The 25,554-nt window shown below is 46.9% G+C and overlaps 1 protein-coding gene across 4 annotated transcripts in view; it reads left to right on the top strand.

The window, feature by feature from the left end:
- Positions 1-25,554, top strand: part of for (cGMP-dependent protein kinase for) — a 182,900-nt gene that overhangs the window by 97,875 nt on the left and 59,471 nt on the right. Inside the window, exon 1 of one of the 4 annotated variants that reach the window (XM_037414183.2) lies at positions 16,393-17,578. The exons of the other annotated variants lie outside the window; for them this stretch is intronic. Coding sequence (XP_037270080.1) covers positions 17,211-17,578 — 368 coding nt within the window. The 5' untranslated portion in view covers positions 16,393-17,210. Of the gene's footprint in view, positions 1-16,392; positions 17,579-25,554 lie in introns of those variants that run through there. 4 annotated transcript variants of the gene reach the window in all.

The following is a 25,554-nucleotide window of genomic DNA, read 5'->3' as shown; positions in this document are numbered from 1 at the left end:
AAGCTACACCGTCTGAGAAAATGGTTTGGCCTAATAGCGGTACAGGAGGCTGGTGTATGCATTAGCGGTATAACCGAGAGGTATCATGGGCCCGTGTAAACGGCCAGTGCCAGGTACGTCGCGGGAGACCGAGGTGCTGACCTTGACGGCGTGGCTTGGCGGCCTTCATGAAAGCAGGACTATTACCGGCGGCCGCCTCTACCGGGTCACAGAAGTACACGGACCCTGGTGTAGCGTGATGCACCTGCGTCTACAACGCACACCCAGATGCCATGCCTCCTGACCTTGGAGATAAAGCGAGGGATTTTCGTGAAGCATCTTTTTCCCCTCTTTCTCGTCCTCACCGCTTGTGGCAGTCGAGAAACAAAAGCACTGTCCCTCGTGTACCGTATAGATTCGCGAGGTGCGACTTGGATCCAGTTGGGGGGTGCTTGTGTGCTATACTCGGATGTTGTGAGGGGTTCCTGTTCATGCGCCGTCTGTGCGTTTTCGGTACTAGCGGAGAAAACCTTTGCGGCCTTGGGAGGCATCGGCGCGAAGCGTGGCCTCGCGCCGCGCTCGGGCGCCTGGACGCATGTTGGCCATGCGTGTGCGCGCATGCCGCCCGTGTGCACGCTCGGCGGCGCATGTCTTGCGAGGCTTCCAGGCTGAAACCAGCTGCGCATGGCTGGTTGCGGTCACGCTGATGGTGCAGCATTCCGGATGAATGAAGAGCAAGTGCAGAATGGCTACATGGGCGGTCCTCCAGAGCTTCACGGAGTACCATGCGTACCGGAGGGGATCCCATTAAACGGCTTGTACAAAAGCGTCGATGACGCTGTGATAGCCGGACAGGAAGTGGTTTTGATTGATTATGAGTCCGTCATCTGGCAGTTTAGTACATATTTGTAATGGTATCTAAAAACTTGGCCGACTGAACGGGCTCTGCGCGGCAGGACGCACTGTCTAATTGATCGAACTTTGTTCGGTTAACTGGGCCGGTTGAGGCACCTTTCATTTGTACTGTTCAGTGCCCATAAACACTAAAACGTTTCATATTAAAATTTTTCTCAGATGAATATTTCAGCCAACCATGATGTGAGACATGCATCGTTAGTGAAGCCAAGTGACCAGTAGGAAAGGGCATTTATGAAGGAGAAATTATTTTGATTTCACACCACACGCTCATCTTGGTATTGGATATTTACGCATACGTCGCTTTCATGCGAGTTTTCTTAGTTGCGAGGAAAAATAAAATTAATTTTCACAATTGGTATTTATATAGTGAGTGTGCATGGGAGCTGAGCCTTGGCACGGAATTTGCAATGGTGGTCGGTCGTTAACCTATACACATCATCACGCTGCGCTTAAAACATGCTCAGAGCCACCGTTCGCCGTCATGTAGCGTTTCTCATAATTGGAGCACTATATAATTCCGCAAAGAACATCTTAATTACGACAAGTGGGATAATGGTTTAAAAGCACATATGTCAATCAATACGTGTCGGTATACGCTCAACAGCGAGCACTTCCGGAAGCTGTTCTTCACTGTCCGAATAAAAAAAATAATGCATCTAGGAAAATTTGCTTGCAATGGATGTTGTGAAACCAACGTATGTATACTGCTGTGTGATGTTTTCGCAACTAAGTACAGTAATTCGTCGCCCCGCCGCGGTGGTCTAGTGGCTAAGGTACTCGGCTGCTGACCCGCAGGGCGCGGGTTCGAATCCCGGCTGCGGCGGCTGCATTTCCGATGGAGGCGGAAATGTTGTAGGCCCGTGTGCTCAGATTTGGGTGCACGTTAAAGAACCCCAGGTGGTCTAAATTTCCGGAGCCCTCCACTACGGCGTCTCTCATAATCATATAGTGATTTTGGGACGTTAAACCTCACATATCAATCAATCAATTACAGTAATTCGTCAGAATATGTGTATTACGAAGCGGTTGCGAGAGGCACGCATGCAAGAAACATTTGTGCAAGATAACTTCGCTAAAGCGTTGCCGATTCCCACGGTGTTTGGGTTACGTTCGAAAGACTGCTGCAGAGTTACGCCGTGTAATTTGCCTTTCGCGCGCATTCCGTACCACGAGTTCGCGCAAAACTTGTGTATAGTTGCGTGCAAGCTGAACCGTGAAATTCATATCTATTCCGAAAAGTAATTACCATTTCGACTTCGATCTTCGCTCACTTATTCTATATTCGTGGCGCACCACGGTGATTCACTCTCTCATATATATATATATATATATATATATATATATATATATATATATATATATATATATATATATATATATATATATATATATATATATATATATCCGCAACAAGAATCATTATTGGCGCCCTCCCTTTTTGCGCTCCCTTGTATGCCGTCTTTATGTCCCCCGAGCAGAAGGCGTCGCTTACAAGTAGAGCGTTGTATTATTATTTATCATCGCTCACTTATTCCCGCTTTGCTGATTTTTATGTGGTCAGTTCCAGCATCGGGCGATGACTCTGTATACGCTCTCGTGTGTGCGCCGCTGTCGTTGTACTCGGCGTGTATCTATATAGCAATAGCGGTCGAGCTTGCATAGTCGCCGTGAGTCATATAACCTTATTCAGTCGACGGAGCCAGCCCTTCTCGACTATACATGTCAGTGACACAAGCGCTGCTATACGATGCCCCATGACGACAAAAAAAAAGAAACCTGGAACAATATGCCGCCGCTTGTTGTTGCGTCTACTTAACAGCTGTTGCTGGGCTTTAAGAAGGAAGATGAGACGCATGTACGTTCGTTTCTCGAGATGATGTGGTTTCCTGCGAGTGTTTTTTTTTTTTCCTATTTGCGGGAATAACCTCCTCGCCGCTTCGTCAACAGCACTGTTGAGCATATGTAACTGCGGTCGCCCGTTGTCTGGTTTGTGTGCTGACTTCTTATTCTGCGTGTTTTGCTAAGGGGGTTGCGCGCGGAAACGTAAACCGGCGGTACGAATGGGCTCTCCTATGACGGTATACCGGAGTGTGTTCGACTGCTACGCTGTGGCCCTCATGGACAAGAGGACAGCGCACTTTTGTTCTTTTCGGTGGTCTTTGCTGGCACTTGTAAGTTGCATTGTGGTGTCAGCTATGCTGTGTACACACTGTGGAAGCTTTAAACGTAGATGAATACCTTTGCACTTCAAGTGCCAAATGGAAATGAATGGGCATGGCTGCTCTGATGTGATATCTGTGACATTAATTGTCTCTCAAGAAGCAGTGCCTGTATTTACAAAATATTCCTGCTCTAGAATCGATGTTCGTTAGAGTAAACTTTAGCCAATACTGATGCTGGGTATATTTATAGTGGACCCGTCTCGCCAATGGCAAGAAACACGAATGGACGATTAGTTTAATTCGTTCCCAGTAGCGAAGTAGGCGCTTATAGCTGCGGGTTTGCTGTTGGGGCCAGTTAGCGGTAACTCTGCAATAGTGAGTGCACGCGGGAAAGAGCAGCAGCGCTGAAAGAGAACACCTGCGCGCTTCCCGCGAAAGGTGTCTCTGTCCTGTCGCAGCATGCAATGACCGCGCGTCTATACACCCGTCGGTGACCTATGCGGTGCTTTGTTGTTTTGGCTGAACCCGTGTGCGGCCGACGAACTCGCGTGGCAGTCGCATTCGCTTAGGGCCGCACCTCGCGTGCAGGAAAGAACACTTCCACAAAAAGGCCTCTAAGAGGCGATGTGATACCAGCCATTGTGCGAGTCAGATGAATGGTGCGGGGCACGGCTTGTAAACACTGCCTCTCAAGGCACCTTGAGTGCGCCGGATTCGTGGTGCCTCGCGTAATGCGTTCTGTTTTTTTGCGTCGATTTGTATCTGCGACGTAATGAGCACTTGGGCGACTCGGTGATCGTGTGCATGTTTTTGTACGGTCCTTGTCTTGTTCCTTTTTGAACGCCGACACCTGATATCAACAAACGAGCGTACAGTTTGGTGTTTATGCTGTCGTCGATATTTAGCTGACGTGACTGGAGTTTTCGTAGTAGTGTCCAAAGAGTTAAATGACCTTATCTTAGTAATGTCAATAGAATCTTTTCACACCTCGCATGCGTACTTTTTCTGTACTGCTCACTCGCCCAATGAATGGCTTCCTTTTTTTTTATTAACCTCTTTCTCTCTCTCTCTCTTTTCATGGGGTCAAAGTGAAACTGAAATTCTGGCAGTATATGCTGAAGTGTGTCGTTTACGCATTTGTATATCACGATAGTGGGCAGATTGTGCTTGTAAACACTGGTTGCAGAAATGACCAGGTTGTTATTGGTTGGACCAGCTGCATCGCAGAAAAGCTAGCTTTCCGATTACGAAAATTATCTATGCCAGTCGACGTAAATCAAATACCTTTTTTAACGTAATGGAATAAAAAAAAGATCGTGACCACTGATGCACAGCCTAGGTTCTTCTAAGGAATCTTGTATACGCGAGCGTTTTCTCATTCCTCCTTCATTACGAATGCACTCCGGCATCTGGTCCTCGACATCGAGTTCAGTAGCACAACGCCTTAGCCGCAAAGCTGGCTGGTTGATAAATTGAGGGAATAAAAAGCGGGGCTCACTTATTTTGTTCAAGAAAGTAAAATGCATATATACGTACACGTATACGGGCTTAATTCACGACGTTCTGCTCAACGCAGCGGCTCAGTTATTACGGCGTTGCGCTGCTCACGAAGTCGCGTGTATACGACTACCATCATGATGGCAGCCACATTCTAGTAAAGACCACCCATATTAATTATGCAAACATAGTAAAAGCTCAGCAACAATCTGAACCCCTAACTGCTGCAGCTGACAATTGTAGCTTTGTTTCTTGGCAAAACATTATTTCTGTTCTAGGTGGGCTGCTGTTTGTATTTTTTTAGACATTTTAATCGCTTTTCGCGCATCTTTGAAAGTTTAGGTTGAGAGTGAGTGACTTCGTTAATTGCCGAAAAAATTGAGTGAAACAAAGCCATATAAAAGCGGAACCGAGCAGTGATACGCTGTCGTTGGTGTTGCCTGAACCATTTTGTGGACGACTCGTAAGCGGTGCATATCCCAGAACTGTGCTTCTTCTTTTTTTTTTAATCGCGGGAATAAAACGTATATCGGCAGCGACCACATGTTGCGACCTTATAATCCTAAACACTACATGAAATCGAAAGCAAGCCTAAAGGGAACACACCGAGACAAAACAGAGAACGCAAGTGTGTACTGGCGCTTCAGGGAGGAGGTTGGGGGGGGGGGGAGTGGGTAAAATAGAAGGAGGAAAGCTACAGCATCATCAAGTTCGCCTCCGGGTGGCCAGCGTTTGATGCGGCAAAACGATGAGAGGGCGATCGCATGCTTCGATGCACCGAAATCAAATACCGTGTGAACTGTATACGTTACGAAGCTTGACGACCGCTCAACCAACGCTGAATGCAAGGCTTCACGTGCGATCCAGCCAAGTTAATTTCATACTTCTTTCAATTCGACGTCGTCGAACGCGTTGCAGGCAAAGGGAAGGACGGCAGCCCGTTGTCGCTGGTGGACTGTCACAAGACCGCTCATGCGGAGATCCGGTATACAGTGACTGAGAATGCAGCATGGGCGGCTGACAGTGCGGTCCACGCTCGCGGTGCTCTGTGTTCACAACGAAGGCTGCATACGTCGGATCCTCCTAGTTAAATGACAGTGATGCATTTGCCCTATACGATTCTCGCGTTATATAAAGGTCGTCTTGATAGAGCGCTGGTAGGGCTATGAATGGCTGACAGGATATGTCTGAATTGCTGTATAGGTTCGTGAACTGTTTGTCTAGTCGGTTCAATATTTCTTTGATGAATAGCGGATAATTGCCGATGTATAAGTACACCGATCAAAAGAGCACAAAATGCGCGCAACAAAAATAAGAAACATAAGGGAAAGGAGTTGACCATAACAGCAATAATATTTATAGACAGGTGGACAAAACAAATCTTATCCTATCAGCTGCGGGTGTTCGATTGTGTACACAGACTGATTTAAACCTATATATATTTTAAAACGTGGCGTATGGTGCGAATAGTGACACGATAGTACTGGACAGATAGGGGGTGACGTAGTAAAATTGAACACCCAAACCGACAACTTGTCACTGGACAGAAAACATTCGCACAGAATTACCGACTTTGAGTTATTTCGTCTGTAAAAATGAGTGAAATCGACGCAGTAAATACAGGGCGGCGCGAGGGGTTGAAGCGATGCTGTATGTACTATGCAGCTGTGCGTCTTGTAAAGTGATACTTCCTCTACGACTACGTGCATTCACCAAAGTTTCGTGGGCTTTTGCAATGAAACTTGCTTCTTTTTTTTTTGCAATTATTTCATATCGCTTATTTTTCACATGTAGTTAGGTGCATTAGTTATATTAGAAAGACAGAAAATTTAGCAAATGAGTCAGTTCTTTGACTTTTCCGGTGATCTTCGTTTCTTTCATTGCCTCAAGTCTAATGACTCAAAGTTACAAAATTTCACACACACACACATGCACACGCACACACACACACACACACATATATATATATATATATATATAAGGGAAAGAAGCGTATACCCAAGGGCTCGTTTTTCTGTGTTTTGACACAATATCAATGAGATGTAACAGACAATAATGCCAAGGAATGTAAATGGGAAGTTATTAGACCTAATTGTAATGTGAACGTAAAGAAAGAAAACTGGATGAAAAGATAACTTCCCGTGGGCAGAGACCGAACCTGGGACCGTCGAATAACGCGTTAGGTGCTCTACCAACTTACCTATCAAGGCGGCTATCCCCACAGCAACTTTATTGGGTATATATGTGAATTAAACGTAGCAGTGTCAGCGCCATAAGCAGCCATGGCGCCGAGTGTGGAACACTGTTGATGAGCCTGTTTGGTGTCACGTAGCACGCGAACGTATTATGAGCTGGCAGCTGACCAATAATCCCTCGTTGATTGATTTGATTTGTGGGGTTTAACGTCCCAAAACCACCATATGATTATGAGAGATGCCGTAGTTGAGGGCTCCGGAAATTTTGACCACCTGGGGTTGTTTAACGTGCACCCGAATCGGAGCACACGGGCCTCGTTTTCGCCTTCATCGAAAATGCAGCCGCCGCAGCTGGGATTCGATCCCGCGATCTGCGGGTCAGCAGCCGAGTACCTTAACCACTAGATCATCGCGTCGGGGCCAATAATCCCTGGTATACAACCTAAAGGCACCAAGTCAAGTCAAGTCAAGTTTATTAAATAGTTCAGTTGAGTTAAATGGTTAGCGTTATTAAAGCAGGAGGTCCCAAAGTTTCAGAGAAACTGACAGGGGGACCTCCTATGGCTACATGGATGGGGTAAATACAAAAAATACAGCAATAGTATACGCACTTGTGAGTAATAATGAATAATCTTGATTAACAATAAAAATACGATCAATACACAACATAATGGTAATACTCACTATTGAAAAATAACAAGGAAATAGTCAAAAGCAAGTGAAGACAAAAAACAATATTAATGAACCCTACGTGACAAATGCAACACGTTTCATTATCAGTGTTATCAGTTATACAAAGGCAAATTGAAGTAGTAAAATAGCACAGAACTGTGGAGAGCTATTAACAGTTAATTACACAAATCGGATGAGTTGATTAATTCCTGAACGTAATATTTCTTACTGCGCGAAGTGAAAATATGGATGTTATGCGATGATTTCAATTCGAAAGGCAATGAATTCCGAATGGCTATGCTAGTAAATAAGATTGAGAACTTGCCGTAGTTTGTCCTTACGGCCGGCGAAAGAAGATTATTGCACTAGGAAAACTGAGTGATGTTACCATTAGTTAAGTGACGATGATCAATGCATGCAATAAAAATGTCATGCACGATGAGTCTAAAGGCGACAACGGACATTCTATGACAAAATAATTGTCTCAATGGGAGTATGTTAAGCTGAGAAAAGAACGAGCTGCAGGAGAAGTAAAATGGGCTGAAAGTCATTAATCTAACTGCTTGATTCTGAAGTCGCTGCAAACGTTCGATGTGCGTGAAATATGTGTTGGCCCAAGATGATGCGCAATACGAAATATGGCTATGAATATAAGCAAAATACAAAGTACGTATGATGTGAGGCGGAAAATAAGTTCGTGTCTTGCCAGTACAAGACTGCCAGTACAAGACCCTCGCTAATGAATTAAGGAAAGAAGTGTGAACTCACGGGTTCGTTTTCCTTTGCTTTAACTTGTATATATATATATATATATATATATATATATATATATATGCATGCGTGCGTGTGTGGGGGGGTGGGGGTAGCCCTACTTTGCGATCTATTGATATAGTTCGCATAATTTGTCCGTGCTGTCAGATTGCTCCTTCAGTTATTTCGATTCATTCTTGATGACATGCGCTGACGTCAGTATACAGCACCTGCGCAATACTACACAATACATGACTGACGCAGAGCGTATACTATAGTTGGTATTGTCTCTTGCTTGTTCTTACATTTTCAAAAGCGCTCTGCGGCCACTACATGTAGTGGGATGCGCTATATGTTCATTCGCACAGCTACGCTATCGCGATTATTTTGTATTCCATTAGGGCACGGACTTTTTCTTGTCTATGTGGGCAGCTTATTCTTCTCTGCGGTAGCCACAGAAGAAAGATGACTTTGTATGAGGCCGCTTTGCTTGCCATGGTACAGCGCATGAAAGGTGAAGCAACGGGATTGCGTCAATCCGTCTATCTCTTGACAGGAAAGCGTTTCATTGCCGTCATAGCACCCTTTGTGTCATGCCTGAGGAGTGAAGCGAAGAATCTGTTATCAGTCAAGTGGGTCATAAACTCGTTGAAATACAGCTTCTCGTCCTTGCCTTTGTGCACAGTCTTCATCTTCGCGTAATGTGACGTACAATGTTGGGGCGAGAGACGCGCTGGCGTCCGTCGATGGTTTTGTTTCCGTAATCAGTACCTGAAGCAGTGTCTTCTCGAGTAAACTCCTCGAAACCGCATGGTAGAAACCGCACGTGACCTTGCCTTTTCTCGGCCTGACCTCTCAGGCTTCTGGACCTCTCCTGGTGGTTCAAGACGTCCTTCTCGCAACGTTTTTCGGCGTGCGAGACACAGTGTCAGCATCTGAAAACACAGCGTTGCTGTTGAATTGGAGAGAAAGCGCGAATGGAAAGCTTGCCCGGCAAAACTACGTCATTTTCATTTTTCGTCCAATTTTCATTCGAAAACGCTCTGACGTCTTTGTCATGACGTCTTCTCGTATTGCCGCCTGTTTTTCCTTGCACCGCATTCGCTGCGTCCAGGGATGCTTAGCGGCGTAAAAATGAACGAGATAACTGTGTTTAATTGTTCTCCGACGACGTCCTTCTCATCTTCCGCTCTCTTCTTTCCTCGGATAATTTCATCCCGCCTTGTGGCGCCCGTACACGCCTCGCGTTGTGCACAAGGCGCCGCGTTGTGGTCTTCGGGCGCGTCGCATAATTGCCCGGCCTCATCACCGCGAGCCGGCGCAGTATACGTTTGCGGGCACGTGCGTCAAAGATACGGTGGCGTCTTTTCATTCCCGAACTGATCAGTGCCTGCTCGGGGACCACACTGCCGACCTAGCCGGATCCGAGTAACTAGCTTCGCGATGAGACAGCATCAGTGCAGTGACAGAATGTGGCTACAAAACTGTTAACGAAGGCGCATTGTCTGAGCCTGGTGTTATGTGTGCATATAGCAATGAGTGAAAGAAAGCGTGTATTAACTTTGCCGTTAAACTACGCCTCACTGTGTTCGTGGTCATCTTCTGTATTGAGAATTCTGGTGTTCATTTCTATGTTTATCTTCCTGCGGACAATGGCGGTGGTAGGATGGCTGGTTGCTTACTCCCTCTGAACCCCCCCCCCCTCTTCCCCTTTTCGTTTGCTGTCGCCCTCTGCATTTTCTATGCTGTACAAGAAATAACAAATGGTCGACAAATATGTAGTGTGTATTAGTGCAACTATTCTCTGTAAAGCAGACTAGCTGTCGCCATTGCAGGAGTACCCCAGCTATATATTGTATTTTTACTTCAGTAATAATAAACCCAAGAAAAGGTAAGCGTAGAACTGGCGCATCCCTGTCTTACCGGTGTTGTTCATAGCTGCTCGACCACTTAGTTGTAAACGGTTAACGGATAATAGCGTCCTTAGCTCGAAATACCACAACTGAGAAACGGTCGCGCCTAAGTTCTCTGTGGCACGGCCTTGTGATGATGTGAGGCATCGGGCTCGCCTGTTAGCGTAACCAACTGCACCGTGGTTGCTTGCTTGTGTTTTGAGATAGTGCAAATTCGCGAAATCAAGCAGTATGGATAACTGCTAACGCTGTTTGTACTTGACGGGCTATTTCATCCTAGGTTTGAGTTCATGACCATTCAAAATTATTATAAACCAGAGCGTGTCGACTGCACCTCGAATCCAGAGAGCGAATTCACAAAGTTTTTCATTCGTGTATCCTTCATTGGTGGGTTGTCCTTCGCTAATAATACCTGCATGCACTGTCCAAATTGCGTGAAGTTTTACGTTTTCGCAAACAGCTCTAGCGCAGTATCATCATAATAATAATCATGATTAGCCTCACTTCGCCCATTGCAGGGCAAAGACATCTGCCTTTATCCGCCCATCAACCCGGTCTTGTGCTTTCTGCTGCCACGTTATACCTGTGAACTTTTTATTCTCATCGGCCCACCCAACTTTTTGTCTCCCCTTCTAGCGTTTGCCTCCTTTGGAAATCCAGTCAGTTACCCTTAATGACGAGCGGTTATCCTGCCTACGTGCTACTTGCCCGACCCATGTCCATTTCCTCCGCTTGATTTCAACTACAATGTCCTTAACCCCCGTTTGTTCCCTGACCCACTCTGATTTCTTCTTGTCTCTTCAGGTTACACCTATTATTATGCTTTCCATCGCTCGCTGTGTCGTCCTCAATTTAAGCTGAACCCTCTTTGTAAACCTCCAGGTTTCTGCTCCGTCAGTAAGTACCGGCAAGATACAGCTGTTATATAGCTTCGTCTTGAGGGATACTGGCAGTCTACCAGTCATGATTTGAGAATGCTTCCGATTGTGATTCACCCCATTCTTATTATTGTAGTTATTTCACTCTCATGGTTCGGCTCCGCGGTTACTACCTATACTAAGTAGACATATTCATTTACAACTTTCAGCCCGTTGCGTCAAATTCAAGCTGGCGTTTTGATTCACCCGAAACGTAGGTTGGCTAATGTGGCCCGCACCCTTGCATTTTGAGCAGTTCGTTAATTTTGAACCACATTTGAATAAATCCTTCAGGTCTATTCACGGCCGAATCAATGTACCTTGTGTGCACTCTAAAAAAAAGTGTGAAAAGCTTGTAACTAAAAGCAAAAAGTTATCTGAGCTGTTACTAACTTTCTCGGGCACTTATTAACTTTTGTTACCTTTTTAATACATGAGCTTCCAGACACTTAAAGCTTGCAATGGTTCTTTCGCGCACTGTTACTAACTTTGCCCGGCAGCCGTTTAACGAATTTGTCGAACAAACCTTAGATACAATTATTACGAGCGTCACACAAACATGGCCTGTATAATATACAAACCCATGTTGGGTCTTGTATATTATATAGGCCATGCTGAGGCTGTAATAGGCAAAGTATATAAAGCATACTCTTTGCATTAATATTTGATTAAAAGTCCTACGCTACGTTACCTCCAGCACCTAATGTGACAGTACACTGTCCAAACAAACAGGCAAATTGAAAGAAAAAAAAACACATGTATCCTAAAGCATAGCCGCCCATTGGTACCAATGTCATTAACAAAACGTACGACTATGAGGGCTCTTAGAAGCACTAACAAGCTGAACGTGTCGCGTGAACCTATCGTTGTGTGTGTGTGTGGTGCCGAGAGCCGTGGGGGTCTATCAATTCAAGTTGACGCTATGCAGAGGGTGATGCGACCACGTCATTACTTTCGCACGAAGTTTCTTTCGCACAAGGCGCAAAATGAGGTAAGCGATGTTAGCGTTGACACAATGAACGATAATCTTACTAGTATCATCAAAGAGAGTGCAACGGAAGTCGGAGGTACAGTGACTATACAGGACACTTGCAAACTATCTCAGGAGACGAAATATCTTATTAAGAGACGACAAATTATGAAAGCCGCAAATGCAACCGACAAAATAGAGCTAGTGGAGCTTTCGAAGTTAATAAATAGGCGCAAGTAGCTGACATCAGAAGGTATAACACGGAGATAATTGAGCAGGCTGTAAAAAGCGGCAGAAGCCTAAAAGCTGCGAAGGCAAACTTGCGCATAGGCAGAAATAGTGTGTATTCATTAAGGGACAAGGAAGGCAGTGTCATAACCAATATGAATAGGATAGTTAAGGTGGTGGAGGAGTTCTACAGAGAGCTGTACAGAAGCCGAAACAACCAGGATGATATTCGTAAGAAGCAATGATAGCCGAAAGGAATTTCGATATCCTGCCATTAACGACACGGGAATTAAGAAAAGCCCTAGAAGAAATGCAAAGAGGCAAAGCCGCAGATGAGGATAAGGTAACAACAGACCTGCTGAAAGATGGTGGACGAATTTTGTTAGAAAAACTGGCCACCTTATATACGAAGTGTCCCGTGACGGGAAGGGTGCCAGAATCTTGCAAGAATGCAGACATCATCTTAATCCATAAGAAAGTTGACGCCAAGGACTTTAAACATTACAGGCCGATCAGCTTATTGTCCGTTCTCTACAAACTGTTCACAAAAAATATTAGCTATAGAATTGACGTGATATTCAAGTTCAATCAACCAAGGGACCAAGCAGGGTTTCCTACCGACTACTCCACAATAGACCATATTCATACTATTAATCAGGTAATAGAGAAATACGCGGAATACAATCAACCCCTATATATAGCCTTCATAAATTACAAGAACGTGTTTGACTCAGTCGAGACATCAGTAGTAATGCAGGCACTACGGAGTCAAGGCATCGAACCCTACATAAACATACTGTAAGAAATTTACAGCGGATCCACAGCCAGCGTAGTTCTCTAAAAAGAAAGCGACAGAATACCAATAAATAAGGGCGTACGGCAGAGAGACACGATCTCTCCAATGCTATTCACCGCGTGTTTACAGGAAGTTTTCGGGGCCTTAGATTGGTAGGAGTTAGGGATAAGAGTTAATGGAGTGTATCTTGGTAACCTGCGATATGACATTGCCTTGATAAGCAACTCAGAGGACGAATTACAGATCATGATTACTGAACTGGATGCGGAAAGCGGAAAAGTAAATCTGAAAATTAATGTGCCCCAAAACTAAAGTAATGTGCAACAGTCTTGGCAGAGAACAGCACAAATATCTACCAAGATGCGGAATACATCTACACAAGGCATTTTCTTTGTATTATTGCCGCCTTTTGACAATTGACTGTGACGCACGTACACACTGTTTGAAGCTGTTGCGCTGCGAACTCTTAACAGTATATAGGACGTGTCGGACGTGCCTCTGAACGCGGGTTCAAGTCAGCGGGCGCGTCTGCTTTTCATGACCGAGACGGAAAGGGAAAAAAAAAAAGAGTTGCGTCACGAAGTGACCGTGGCGAGACGCTTGAAACGGCCAACCGTGAAACGTTCATTTTTCACGTAACCAACCCCTCTCCACTTCCTTCCTGTGTTGCCATTCTTTCTGCGCGCGCGTTGTGCGAGGCTCACTATCGCCCCTTTTCTTTTGCGGCTTTGAAGCATGACGAGCACGAGTTAAATCGAGCAGTATGATAGCACAGCGTCCAGCCCTCCTCTGCCTTCGCTGACTCTACATTTGGAGCCACTGAAAGCGTTTTACTCGTTCGTCCCGGCGTGAGGTACGGTATCACAAAGGCCTGACCACACGCAGCCGTTGCAGCGCGTCAGCGCGGGGCTCTTAGAAGCGGCGTCGTGCCCCCTCCATACGGAGAGTGGCCGCGCAGCTTCGCGTAGCCACGCGCCCTCTCCATAGAGAAACACATAAAGAGCGGACACTCCCGTAGGGCCCTGTGGCCCAGCTACTGCGCTGCTTTCAGCACCACGAGTGGTTGGTCAGACCCGATAATGGCTTCAGCATAAATAAAATAACAAATTTTTCTTCTTTCCGACGCTGGGGGTTTGAAGCTGCATGCTCATGCTCCGAAAGTGAGTGTCTTTACCACTAGGCTACACACCTATGCTTTCGGGAAGGGAATACGTGTACAACGCATCTAAACCATATGAATGTGCCTCTTTCTGCAAAACAAATTCAGAATGACCGCACTTCCTAGTCGTATTTTACCATTTTCTGTTGTAAGGCATTAAATGTCCTCAGCGGGATATGATGTACAGCGGATATAGAAAATCGCACAACTTAATAAGAAAATTTGCAAAAAATTGATCCTAAACTTGGGTATTCATTGTCCTCCTGAAGAGGCTATTACATGTCTTAAAAAAGAAGTAAAAGCGATGATGGGTACGTTATCTAGCGATTGATCAGACACTCTCTTGGTGGGCCGCGAAAAGGCTCCAGTGACCACTCTTTATATAGTATATTTCTCTGTGCCCTCTCTTTCAGGGGCTTCTTGACGCGGGCGTCAAAAAAGCCCCGCGCTGACGCGCTGCAACGGCTGCGTGTGGTCAGGCCTTAACGGTTCTATATACCCGGTGGGTGTCCGAAACTTTCGCGCGTGTACACCTCCGCGGTGCTGAAGTCCTTCGCTCGCGGTGAAGGCCACACAGTCGTCGTGTAGGCGACTATATCGCGGCAACGTCTCGGCTTAGCAAAACGTTGCTCGCGCAGTGGCTTCGGCGCGTACTCGCGAACGCTATTCTGCGCGGCAAAACGCATGCACTGGCCAGCGCTGTTACCGCGAAAAGTTCGAGCAGTGGCCGTGCGATTGGGCGCATGCCTTTATTTATTTCTTATTCTGAATACTCATGGTGGCTCGTGACTGCGGCTGCCGAACGACGCCTGGTCTCAAGTTGAAACCTTGGTAGATGCATTTTCTGGGGTTGGGGGGTGGGAGGATGCAAAATAAACACAAAAGAGGAATAAATCATTGCTGCGAAAATTCTGAAGGTAGTTCGCCGAGCTGGGCAGGTTAATACTTATTTTAAAAAAAATTGAACAGTGCTAGAAGTGATTATTGGGGCCTGCTTGTTTATATGGAGAAAATCAATCCGTGACCCTATACGCTCTCTGCATTGAATTTTAACGTTAAACTGTATGAACCAGTCAGTCATTTACAAAGTTCTTAATAAATGAATAAATAAATAAATAAATAAAACGCCAGGCCTGCGCGGAAGTGGCAGCACAGTCACAGCGAAAGCTAGAAGAGCGGCCTTTCAGAGCCTCTTCTAAACACTCATTGAGTAGCTGCTGCGAGCACACTTGCTGGGTACCCACTACGGCATTAATGATAATAATTTCTGGGCAGTAGGCTGGCATTCGCTAGGCTATCCTTTGTCATTCTTCTGAGAAGCGTGGCGGACAACTGCGGCGCCGCGCGTGACTCTAGATCTCAGAACAGCTTTCGCTGTAATAAATACAGTTACTGATAGAGACGGAGCAGACTCGTGCGGCAATCGTGGCCGCGGTGTGTCTGGGCCACATATCGTAATCACTTCGACATGTGACCTTGCAGTTTAAGGCTGTTCGCCGCGTAGCTGTCAAACGTCGTCATCGTGCTCGTAGTGGGCAACATCACCTTTTTAAGTTCGGGCCACCCAAATTCTGGGGGTGGGCCACCTCAACATTGGGATGGGGCCAGGTTGGCTTTGAACGCGAGTATTATTTTTTCTAACCGGCAAAGTCGTCCTTTTTTTCTTTCTGAGGAGGGGGGGGGGGGGGGGTGCCGGCTCTCATTGACATTGAAACTTGACGTTATCACTTGGTCACGTACGTTTTTACAGTCAGATATTAACACCAGATGCTCGCAGAATTTCCCGTGTTATGTAGCACACATAATGCATTCCAATTATTAAATGACTCAAAGAACGAATGCTTGCTGGAACACTATGCCGAAACTCAGCGAAAATTTTCTTGGTTGGCCCGTTATTATTTCGTGCTGTGAAGACGTAGCGTTCTTGTTCTGGGTGCGCACAATGTTCCGATGCCGCGTAAGATCTTAAGAGGCGCCTAATGAGTCCGCGCTGTGGCAACTGAGACCAACGTTACGTCTTTTTTCGACAGCGACTGCGCGTCGTTGCATCCCTTCTGAGTAACCGTCCGCACGAACCCGTGGGCTGCCGGGCCATTCGGCCTTGAACGATGGCGGAGAAGGGAACGATGCGACCGACACCACGCGGCGGCGTGCATAGCGGAGACAAGCCCTCGACTGGCGTTAGACTGCGGGCCGGTGCTTTCCCCGGCCACCCGAGGAAAGAGTGAATTTCACGCCAGTCGATGGGCCCCCCTCTACCGGATCGTCTCGCACGTGAACTTCGAGCGCCGGAACGTCTGCCGTCCTGTGCGTACAGCGGCGCCTCTCGCTTCGATCGTTACTTCTACAACAAGGAATCTCTCCGAAGAAGCGAGAAGAGTGATTTTCTTTGCTTGCGAGGTGCGACGATTTCGTATGGCAAGGCTGGACTGCTGGAACGCGACGAGCCTTTTCAAAGTGCACGCCGTGCCACCGATGTGACAGACAGTTTGTGTTTTCGCATATTTGTACTCTGACTGCTGGCTCTTTGGATTTGTGTCTTCGTTTGCGCTCCAGTTGCTCTCAGGCCAGCTTACACTCTGCTTGCCGCATTTCGTGGCCAATTTTCTCAAGGTTAGATTGTTGCGAATATTCTAGAAGAAAGAAGTTGATAGACGAACGTTCTGACTGAGCGCAATCACGTGTTTGGCTTTCCTGGAAATCGTTGCCATAACGCGTCGAGCCGCAGCACGCATCGTTTGGAAGTGAGTGCCAATTGGCGAGAATATTGGAAGTGAATTGTGTTCGGAACATCAGCATCTATTGCGTGTTTTACGAGATAGGAAGGCCAAGCCGCCTCTGTTGTGCGCCAGTGCTGCTCCATTTCGCGTACTCAAGCCCCAATGTGAGTCACATCTGCTAAAACTGTCCAAGTGTCGATAGAGACCGATAGCGCGCTTGGCGGACGATTTCTTTGGTTTCGTGTTTGGAAGCGCTGCCTCTGAACAGTGGTCCGCATTGTGGCTATCAGTGGTTATCTCGCAGTGCCCAGTGCCATCCCGAACATTGTGCACCATGGAAAGCACATCCTGTGAGAAAAATAACGTGGTGGACGCCCTGACCGCTGTGGAAATGCTCGCAGCGCTCGAGCAGTATCGAGCCGAGCTGTCGGAGAAGGATCGAGTGATTGCCGATCTCAGGTCTCGCCTGGAGATCCTAGAAGGCGTCAATCACGAGCTTCAACTTCAGTTAGGCAGGTTTCACGACGTGTTGAAGCCTCTCACGGTGCAGCTGACTCACAACCTCCAGCTGTCGGCTGGTCGCCACGAGCAGTATGCGCTGCCCACGGGAGGGGCACGGCTAAAGCGTCTCGCTATCTCGGCAGAACCTGTGGACGTGGGTCTGCAGCACACGCCAGCCAAGAAGGTGCCTAAGAACGACGTGTGAGTATCATTGCCCCGTTGTGGTCGCAGTGCACTCGGCAAAACATTGTTCGTAGCAGTTTACACGCTGACCAACCACGCTCTCGATGCATATAACGCGCCACGCCCATCTGGCGTTGTAGGCAATAGTAAAATAACTTGTTGTTGGGCTAGTTGGTTGCTCATTTTTGAAAAATAACTAGTTTTTTTAAAATAAAATAACACACCCAGGTACCACAGACGTACAGAGCGCTGTACGTGTTTGGTACCTGGATGTGTGAATGTGCCGCGTGTTTGCGCGCTAATTATTATTTTAATCACCTTGTAGACGTTTACACAAAAGCTTCTGTTTTATATGGCCACGTGGGAAGAAGGGGGGAGGGGTTCTGCTCTTTTGTCAAGCGTGTAGTTTAACGGGTAATATAGTCTACATCTCTGTTTCCTATCTCTCTTTCTCTCTCTCCTGGGACTTTCGTCACGCATCACATGAATGCCACTGTTGCCTTAGTCCTGATGGAAAGCGTGATGGAAAGAGCAATGACATGGCTTGTTCTTTGTTTTTGTTTTATTTGAAGTGAAGAAACATCTTTACAGTTGGCATTTTAATGCTTTCGACGTCACCTGTTTGTTTAATAATTGTCGCACATCGAACACGTGATACTGCAAGCGTTGCCATCAGGAATCTTTACTTTTTTCTGACACGTGGAAATCCCTGCGGTGCTTCTCAAGAAGCTACAGATAGTGCGTAAAATGCTTCTTTCCTCTTGTAAGTTAAAGGCTACCCAACCCCGTTCTTGTCGCGATTTTCTAGTTTTGCGAAAACATGGAGAACATACCCCTGATAATCGACCAAGGGAAACTTAAGTGGCTCCAGCCAATATATCTGGGCGAGGCCCGAACCAAAGTATTTTCCGGTACTGTTCTCTTCTACACAGCTCTTTCGATTCGCAAGACCGACGCCCCCCGGTAGTCTTGCAGATTAGCCCCCCTCCCCCTTCCCCTTCCGCTTCCCTGCCAACCACTTTGAACAACGTGTGTGAGGAGGTTGTCGATCTAATGTTTTAGCGAGAGCGACTGGATCGTCGAGCTGTTTTAACGACGAATGAGTTGAGATCTGATAAATGCGCATTCTTTTTTTTTTGGCTGCTTTACATTTTTCAACCTATTGTTGCACGCCTAACTTTAGCCAACCTCATATTTTCACTCGATTATCTTTCTGTATCAAGGGTACTATCATTCGGAATCGTAAGGTACACGCATAGTCTCCTGCGTAGTTTCGGTGAATTGGACGCTTTCAATTTTATACATGGCCTCATGCGTCGCTATCATGTCTAACCAACCTTCGCTGTTATTATCGGTCGTTCCTCCTCAGTTGACGACACCCTGGCAGCCACAGAGCACAAGGCTGCTTGGTTATGCGACTTGCCGCATGCCACTCAACTCTCGAGGTTGTTGGTCTCGCGGAACGACAACACGCCCCTACGCGACCGGCTCTACTCTCGTGTGTACTGCGCAAGGAAAAATAGAACACGTTTCGCCTCGACGCGATTGCGACCTCTTGCGCGCGAGAATTTTTGGCACGGGACCCGGCTTCGCGCGGCTCGCGCTTCGCCGTGGTCGCGCTGCCAAAGCACGGACCCTGTCGCGACAGCCCTGTATGCTGCGAGAATTAGCGTCTGTGAGATCGCTCGAGAAACATTTGTCGTAGCGGTTAAACCAATTTTTTCTCGAGCGACATCTTTGGTTTTGTTTGCTTTGGGAAAGGATGAGAGGATTGATTTGCAGAGGTTTAACCTCGTTGCAAGCACGACGAGAAGTGTGCACGCTCACCGCGTGTGACATGGGAGCCAGCCTGTCACACTATGCAAGACAACAACGCGTGAGCCGCTGCTCGGCTCTCTCGGCGCGAATATGCCGGGAACTGTGTTGCACCCAGTGCGTCACTGAATACTCACCCTGATCCATGACCAGGATTTGGGGACATCTGCGTATGCGGCCGCTGGAGACACTAGAGGACAGCAAAAAGAGCATTAAAGTTACTGTATATGCTAAAGATTGATTGATTGATTTGTGGGGTTTAACGTCCCAAAACCACCATATGATTATGAGAGACGCCGTAGTGGAGGGCTCCGGAAATTTCGACCACCTGGGGTTCTTTAACGTGCACCCAAATCTGAGCACACGGGCCTACAACATTTCCGCCTCCATCGGAAATGCAGCCGGCGCAGCCGGGAATCGAACCCGCGACCTGCGGGTCAGCAGCCGAGTACCTTAGCCACTAGACCACCGCGGCGGGGCGCATATGCTAAAGGTAGCATATACAGTATCTCTAGAGGGCATGTGTACGCAGCGCCACCTCTTGTCGGTGACAGCGGTGGCCTGCCTTAACTGAACAGGAAGGAGGCGAAAAAAATTTGACTTAACGAATAAAGTTAGTTACCAAAAAACGACTTCCGGTTATATGCAACTGAGATCCATTGGAACATTCTGGTAAAATTATATTGTCACGCTACAAGCACCGCCCCCCCCCCCACCTCCCAATGTACAATTTGGCGATTATACAGCGGTGCACATTAACAGCCTTATTTTAAGGGTAAATGAGCCGCAGGTAAAAAAAAATGAAAGGATTGAGAAGCAGGATTATCAGCAACAACGCAAAACGATTTCACTGGAAATACTTGTTAATAATACCACATTTCAACAACTGAATTGCGATTTTGCTCCTTCATATAGGCAAGTCAATGCGAGTTCCGTGTGTGTCCCGCTGTTGTTGGATTGAGTGTGCTATTGAACCGTGCAGTTTGATTCAGCCGCGCACTGTACAGTTCCGGGTACGTGTAGAAAATACGTTGAGATGAGAGTCACGTTGTGTTTCCTGCAGCTTTAGCTATGACCCGTGATTCATCTTTAGTCTGGTTCATGCAAATGACAGGATCGTTAGGTTATGCTTTGTGGCGACTATGTCACGTCTTCCAGTCGGTATCTGTAAATCTAGAGAGGGGATGTTGGAATACTGTGATGCTGTTTTGTGTGGTAGTTGGTGCGGAATCTTCGTCTTTACAACGTTTACGCCTGACGTCATAGCTTAATACGTGCCTGGGGACTGATGTCTGTATATTCTTGGGTGGGGACCAAGTTTTGTTGATCGCGCTAGGGATACGACGATCAAACGTCAACGGGAGGTACATAGACTGTTCTTAGTTGTAGCGGTGCGGGTCATAAGTTCATTTGGGTGATTATGTTGCACATTACGGTTAGTAAAATGTGATCCGTCCACGGCAATACCTAATGTTTACCTTGTCATCCTTGCGAAAAACAATGTTCAGTCTCTCATTTTGTTTACACCTGAAATATATATGCTGTGAAAGGTTGGCTACTGTACATTACAGGAAGAGAAAATAGCATAACATAGGAAATGAGCCCGTTGGAGATAAAGAGGATGAAGATGCCTGACAATGGTCGTTCTTTTTTGTGCGCTTAGAATTCTAAAACAACTCCGTAATGTACTCAAAGGAACTTGGGATCTTGACGTCTAAGAGGGCCTCGGTTCAAGTATAGTTCGTTTGCCGCACGAGTGCAATTGTCAGGCTTGTTGAGCACGATCCGGAGCGCCTTTCTTTACCGAGACGAGGACAATGATACTAACGGTGCGCAAAGCTTTTGCGCCCGCAAACTTCACAGTCTGAACCTCCGATCAATCAGTCCGATCAAAAAGGAGTGAGTATTTCTGAGTGATGCTGTTTGTAAGCACTACGTTTTTCGCACTGCTGTATACTCACTGCCTGACTTTACCCCCCTTCCTTCACTCGTGCTGGTTAGCAAACCAGACATTTTTTTTTTGCATCTCTCATGTTGTTTTCCTCCGAGACTGGTGTGCTCTATATGCATCTTATATGTAACGAGTAGAGTATCTCGTATGCGCATTAGCAGTTTATTTGTTTCGCGGAGGCCGCTTCATCTTAGACAGATCCCTGAAATGCGTCTGCGGCAAAAAAAATAATAATAATAAGACGTCCACGTGTAAGTAGTGTTCTGCTGACGGCGTCTATCCCGGTGACGTATTGTGTCCGCCGATCATATAGCCTCCGCATTGATTCCCAGAAAGCTACAGTTTCGTAGTGCGCCTTATATGGCGGCATCGTCACGCAGGCGTATGTAGTGTGCAGCCGCTGAGAAATCTTCCGGTGTCACGATGAGTGTGTCGTAACTGTCACGCGGTACGTAATGCTGCACGTGCACTCACGAACCAAAGACCGGTGAAAGCTGCTGCCATATACACCGCCTCTGTATTTTGCGCAGCCTTTTTAATGTGCTGTGGCAGCGCTGCGACGACCCAGAAGTGTGGTTGTTATATCTTTGCGCGACAAGATTTCGATGTAGGCGGAAATGCTGTAGGCCCGTGTGCTCAGGTTCGGGTGCACGCTAAAGAACCCCAGGTGGTCGAAATTTCCGGAGACCTCCACTACGACGTATAGCTCATAATCATAATGTGGTTCTTGACGTTAAACGCCACACATATTCATCAGGAAACCCATTGTGTTGCGGTTAATATATACGAATAGTCTATTGCGAAACGTATGTGTATTGTCAATGCCGCTTCCCTCGAACGGTTAGGGACTGCGGCAAATTGCGCGCTTCGCGTGGAAGTGCTGCATCCGCACGTCGATTGAAACTAACATGATGCCGTATGCACTTGTGCTGGATAAGCATGCGTTTATTCGATCCGTGCGGCTCATCTGCCTGTGTGTGCGCGAAGTCTGAGCGCAGTGTACATCTTCGGAATCAGTAAGCGGGTTTAGCTGGCTTTACGCGAAACGATTTTTACAGCAAAAGCTATATACGGAGAGGAGAAACGAAAAATTGGTCGGTATCGCTGTCCTAGTGGTCTCCATTGGCCGTGGTATCAATTGCGTCGTTCTCAGCGTCGTATCCAAGCACGCGCGTCATTAACTGCTCTGTGAGTTACGTCGTCCATCGCGTCGCAGACATGCTACCGAACACACGTGCATGAGTTTCTACTGAGAGCTTCCACATTTGTAAGCCACGGATCCTACGAACTCCCGAACAGCGGACAACTTTGTGATAGATCGGAGGTTCAGACTGTGAAGTTTGCGGGCGCAAAAGCTTTACAAGAGCGCCTACAGTGGAAATGTGAGAGCGCTCGCATTCGCTGGGCCGATGGTGCTGTCCGGGAACAAAACACAGGCCTGGGAGGCCGAGTACTGGCAGGAACTGCGTAGCGATGATCGGGCAGCCTTTCAAGCCGCGCTAAATCGCGAACGGAAATGCAAGCACCGGTGGTGAGCGGATCCTGCTAACCACGCCGCCGAGTTAGCTCGCGATGCCAAACGCTTGCAACAACGCCGCGCCGAACAAGCGGCGTTGGTGGCACAACAGCGTGAACGTTATGGTTGCGGGTGCGAACGCCCGCTTTCGGCTGGAGCTTCTCTAGCGGCACTTTGACTTCGGCTGCGACGTGTGTGTGCGGCATGTGAAATAAACACTGTGGTAAACCCGTGTCAAACGTGTGTCTAACCTCATTAAGAAGCACTAACATATAACCAATAATTGCGAATGGCTTGAGCGCAGCGTCGGGTTGAACCCACTGCTAAACACCGAGGCCGCACGTTCCAGCTTTCGCTAGTTAATCATTTGTACGGAGTGCTTGGGTGGCGAGGCGACTTTGCTATAATAAGTCGAAAAAAGGCGGAGCGATTTTGGCATGTAAAACCCCGGATTTTCGATATATTTTTAACATGAACGTCCCTTCCTTTCTCTCTTTTTCTCGTACTCTTAATGCATCTAATTAAATGTTTCTTTCTTCCCTCTTTTTTTAACTAGAACTAGTAAGCATGAATGCATACACATGCCCGATATGAGGCTCGTATGCCGTGACGACTGGAGGGTCATCTTGTGCAGTTGCATGCATGGTTCGAGAGAGTTGTGCGAAACATTCAGCTGTTCTCTAGAGCTATACCGTAACGCGATGTGTACTTTTGCGGCCACTTGCGCGCGCCCGAGTGTCAACGCTCTTCGGCCTTGCTGTTTTCCAACAACGGCCTTAAGCACAATGGCTTCCGCGTTGCCGCAACGCTGTCGTCAAGCCCTCCGAAAAGCCGTTCTCTTGTTTTTATTCCTCTTTCGCGCCGCGCCAGTGCAAACGAAAGTGAGATGAGGACATAAAAACAAAAACAATTATGCATGTTTAGTGATTCGCGATTCAGATAACCTTACAGAAATAAGATGAGAGTTCGAATAGTGAAATTACGAAATACAATAGAATGCTTGTATTCCAAAGAACCTTCTTATGTATATCGAGTGTTTTCTTGATTCTAAACAAAGCGAAACATGTGCAAACAAAGGTAAAACGAGAGCATTGTGGAAAGCAGGCATGCATATTTAGTGTTTTGCGATTCAAATATCCAGACAGCTAAAAGAGGAAATTTAGAATAGTGAGATTATAAAATAGAATATGCTACTAACATTCCGAAGAACGTTCTTGGGAATTTCGAGTATTTTTTGTTTGTAAACTAGGCGAAATACAATTATATGTTTATGTGTTACACAAAGAAAAGGAAGGTGATGCGAATGGATGGGTATTTTTTTTCTTCGTAATAGACGTCCATTTCACTTGAAACGCTTGTGAATGACTAACAGCTGCCCTCATAAGCGTGCGCAGGGTTCCCCTTCAGGGAGAGTGAAGGTTTGTTGCAGTGCCCCGCCCCTCCTCCCAATAAAGTCAATCTATGGGGCAGGCTTTGCGCCCCCTCCCCTCTTTGGTGTCTAGGCCCCCTCATTCCAGCCCCCGCCCCCACGTTCGCCTATGGTTGCTTTGATTTTTTCACTGGTGGTGTAACGCGAAACACTTCCGTGCTTCTCGTATCTGAGTTAGCTGAGATGTTTGGGTAATACTAATTGTGCTTGTCTATCCCATGGTGTGAAATAAAAGTTTATCCAATCCAATCCCATGGTGTGAAGGTAAAAGAAAGCCGGGGTGACGCTCCATCACAAAATTACATATGTTGACTGATTTTGCACAGTTTATTTATTTATTTATTTATTTATTTATTTATTTATTTATTTATTTGCTCTCCGTGACTTAGTTGCCGCCTTTGCGTGTGCGCACACCACTGCGCACTGATGCGCCGAACAAGGGTGAAACAGTTTGGGAATAACGTTGGAGGTCCCCGCTCGGAGTGGCAGCTCTGTAGTGTGCCGCCGATCTTTCTGCCTCTACTGCCGGCGAAAATAGGTTCGTTTGTGTACAACAAATATTTTGCGCTGTAATCATGAGCACTGTCGACCCGTTTCGGCTCTGTGTTTTATCACTCTGCGAACTCTTTCTCGCGAAGCCTACGTTATCTTGAACGGCCCATTGCAAGCCGCTGCGATCGTTGCAAAAGATCGCAAGATAATGGAGGGGAAGTGCACCAATCGGAATCCTCCCCTGTGTTTTCTGCTTCTGGTACACGAGCCCCAACTGAAACTTTCTGCTTTTCGACGCACTCATCGGCTAGGTGTCGGCTGTACAGATAGGCAGATCATCTCAGAGGAGACAACGGTGTTCAGTCTCAAGAAAAAAAGAAAAAACGAAATTGGATGTGGCTTAACTTAGTTATGCCTGGGTGTGCGTAGTGAGAAGTATGGTTAAGCGTATGTTTAGCCTGGTTCTCTGTACGATTATGTGCGCTTCTCGGGGCGTGCGGCTCGTTCTGACGACGAAGCCTGGCTTCTGTCGGTCGCTCCGACTCGCTTTCCATATCTGCCGACAAATCCCGCCGAGCCGCCACTTCTCCTCTGACGTCATGCTAGATGGCGTGGTGAGAAGCGCTGCCAGCTTCGGCGGTTGCTAGGCAACGGCTGAGCTCGTGGGGCTGCCACTGGCCACAACGTGACGGCGAGAATACGGCCAATGTAGTTATCGCTAAAATAAAAAAAAAATCTATAAGGCGAGAGTCGGAAAAAGCTCTTCAGAAAAAGTTGAGAGTTCTCGTGCG

The sequence above is a fragment of the Rhipicephalus microplus genome, chromosome X (genome assembly GCF_043290135.1).
Source record: "Rhipicephalus microplus isolate Deutch F79 chromosome X, USDA_Rmic, whole genome shotgun sequence".
NCBI classification, from domain to species: domain Eukaryota; kingdom Metazoa; phylum Arthropoda; class Arachnida; order Ixodida; family Ixodidae; genus Rhipicephalus; species Rhipicephalus microplus.
Note: the sequence above shows the minus strand (reverse complement) of the source record. Positions and strands in the feature narration are given on the sequence as shown.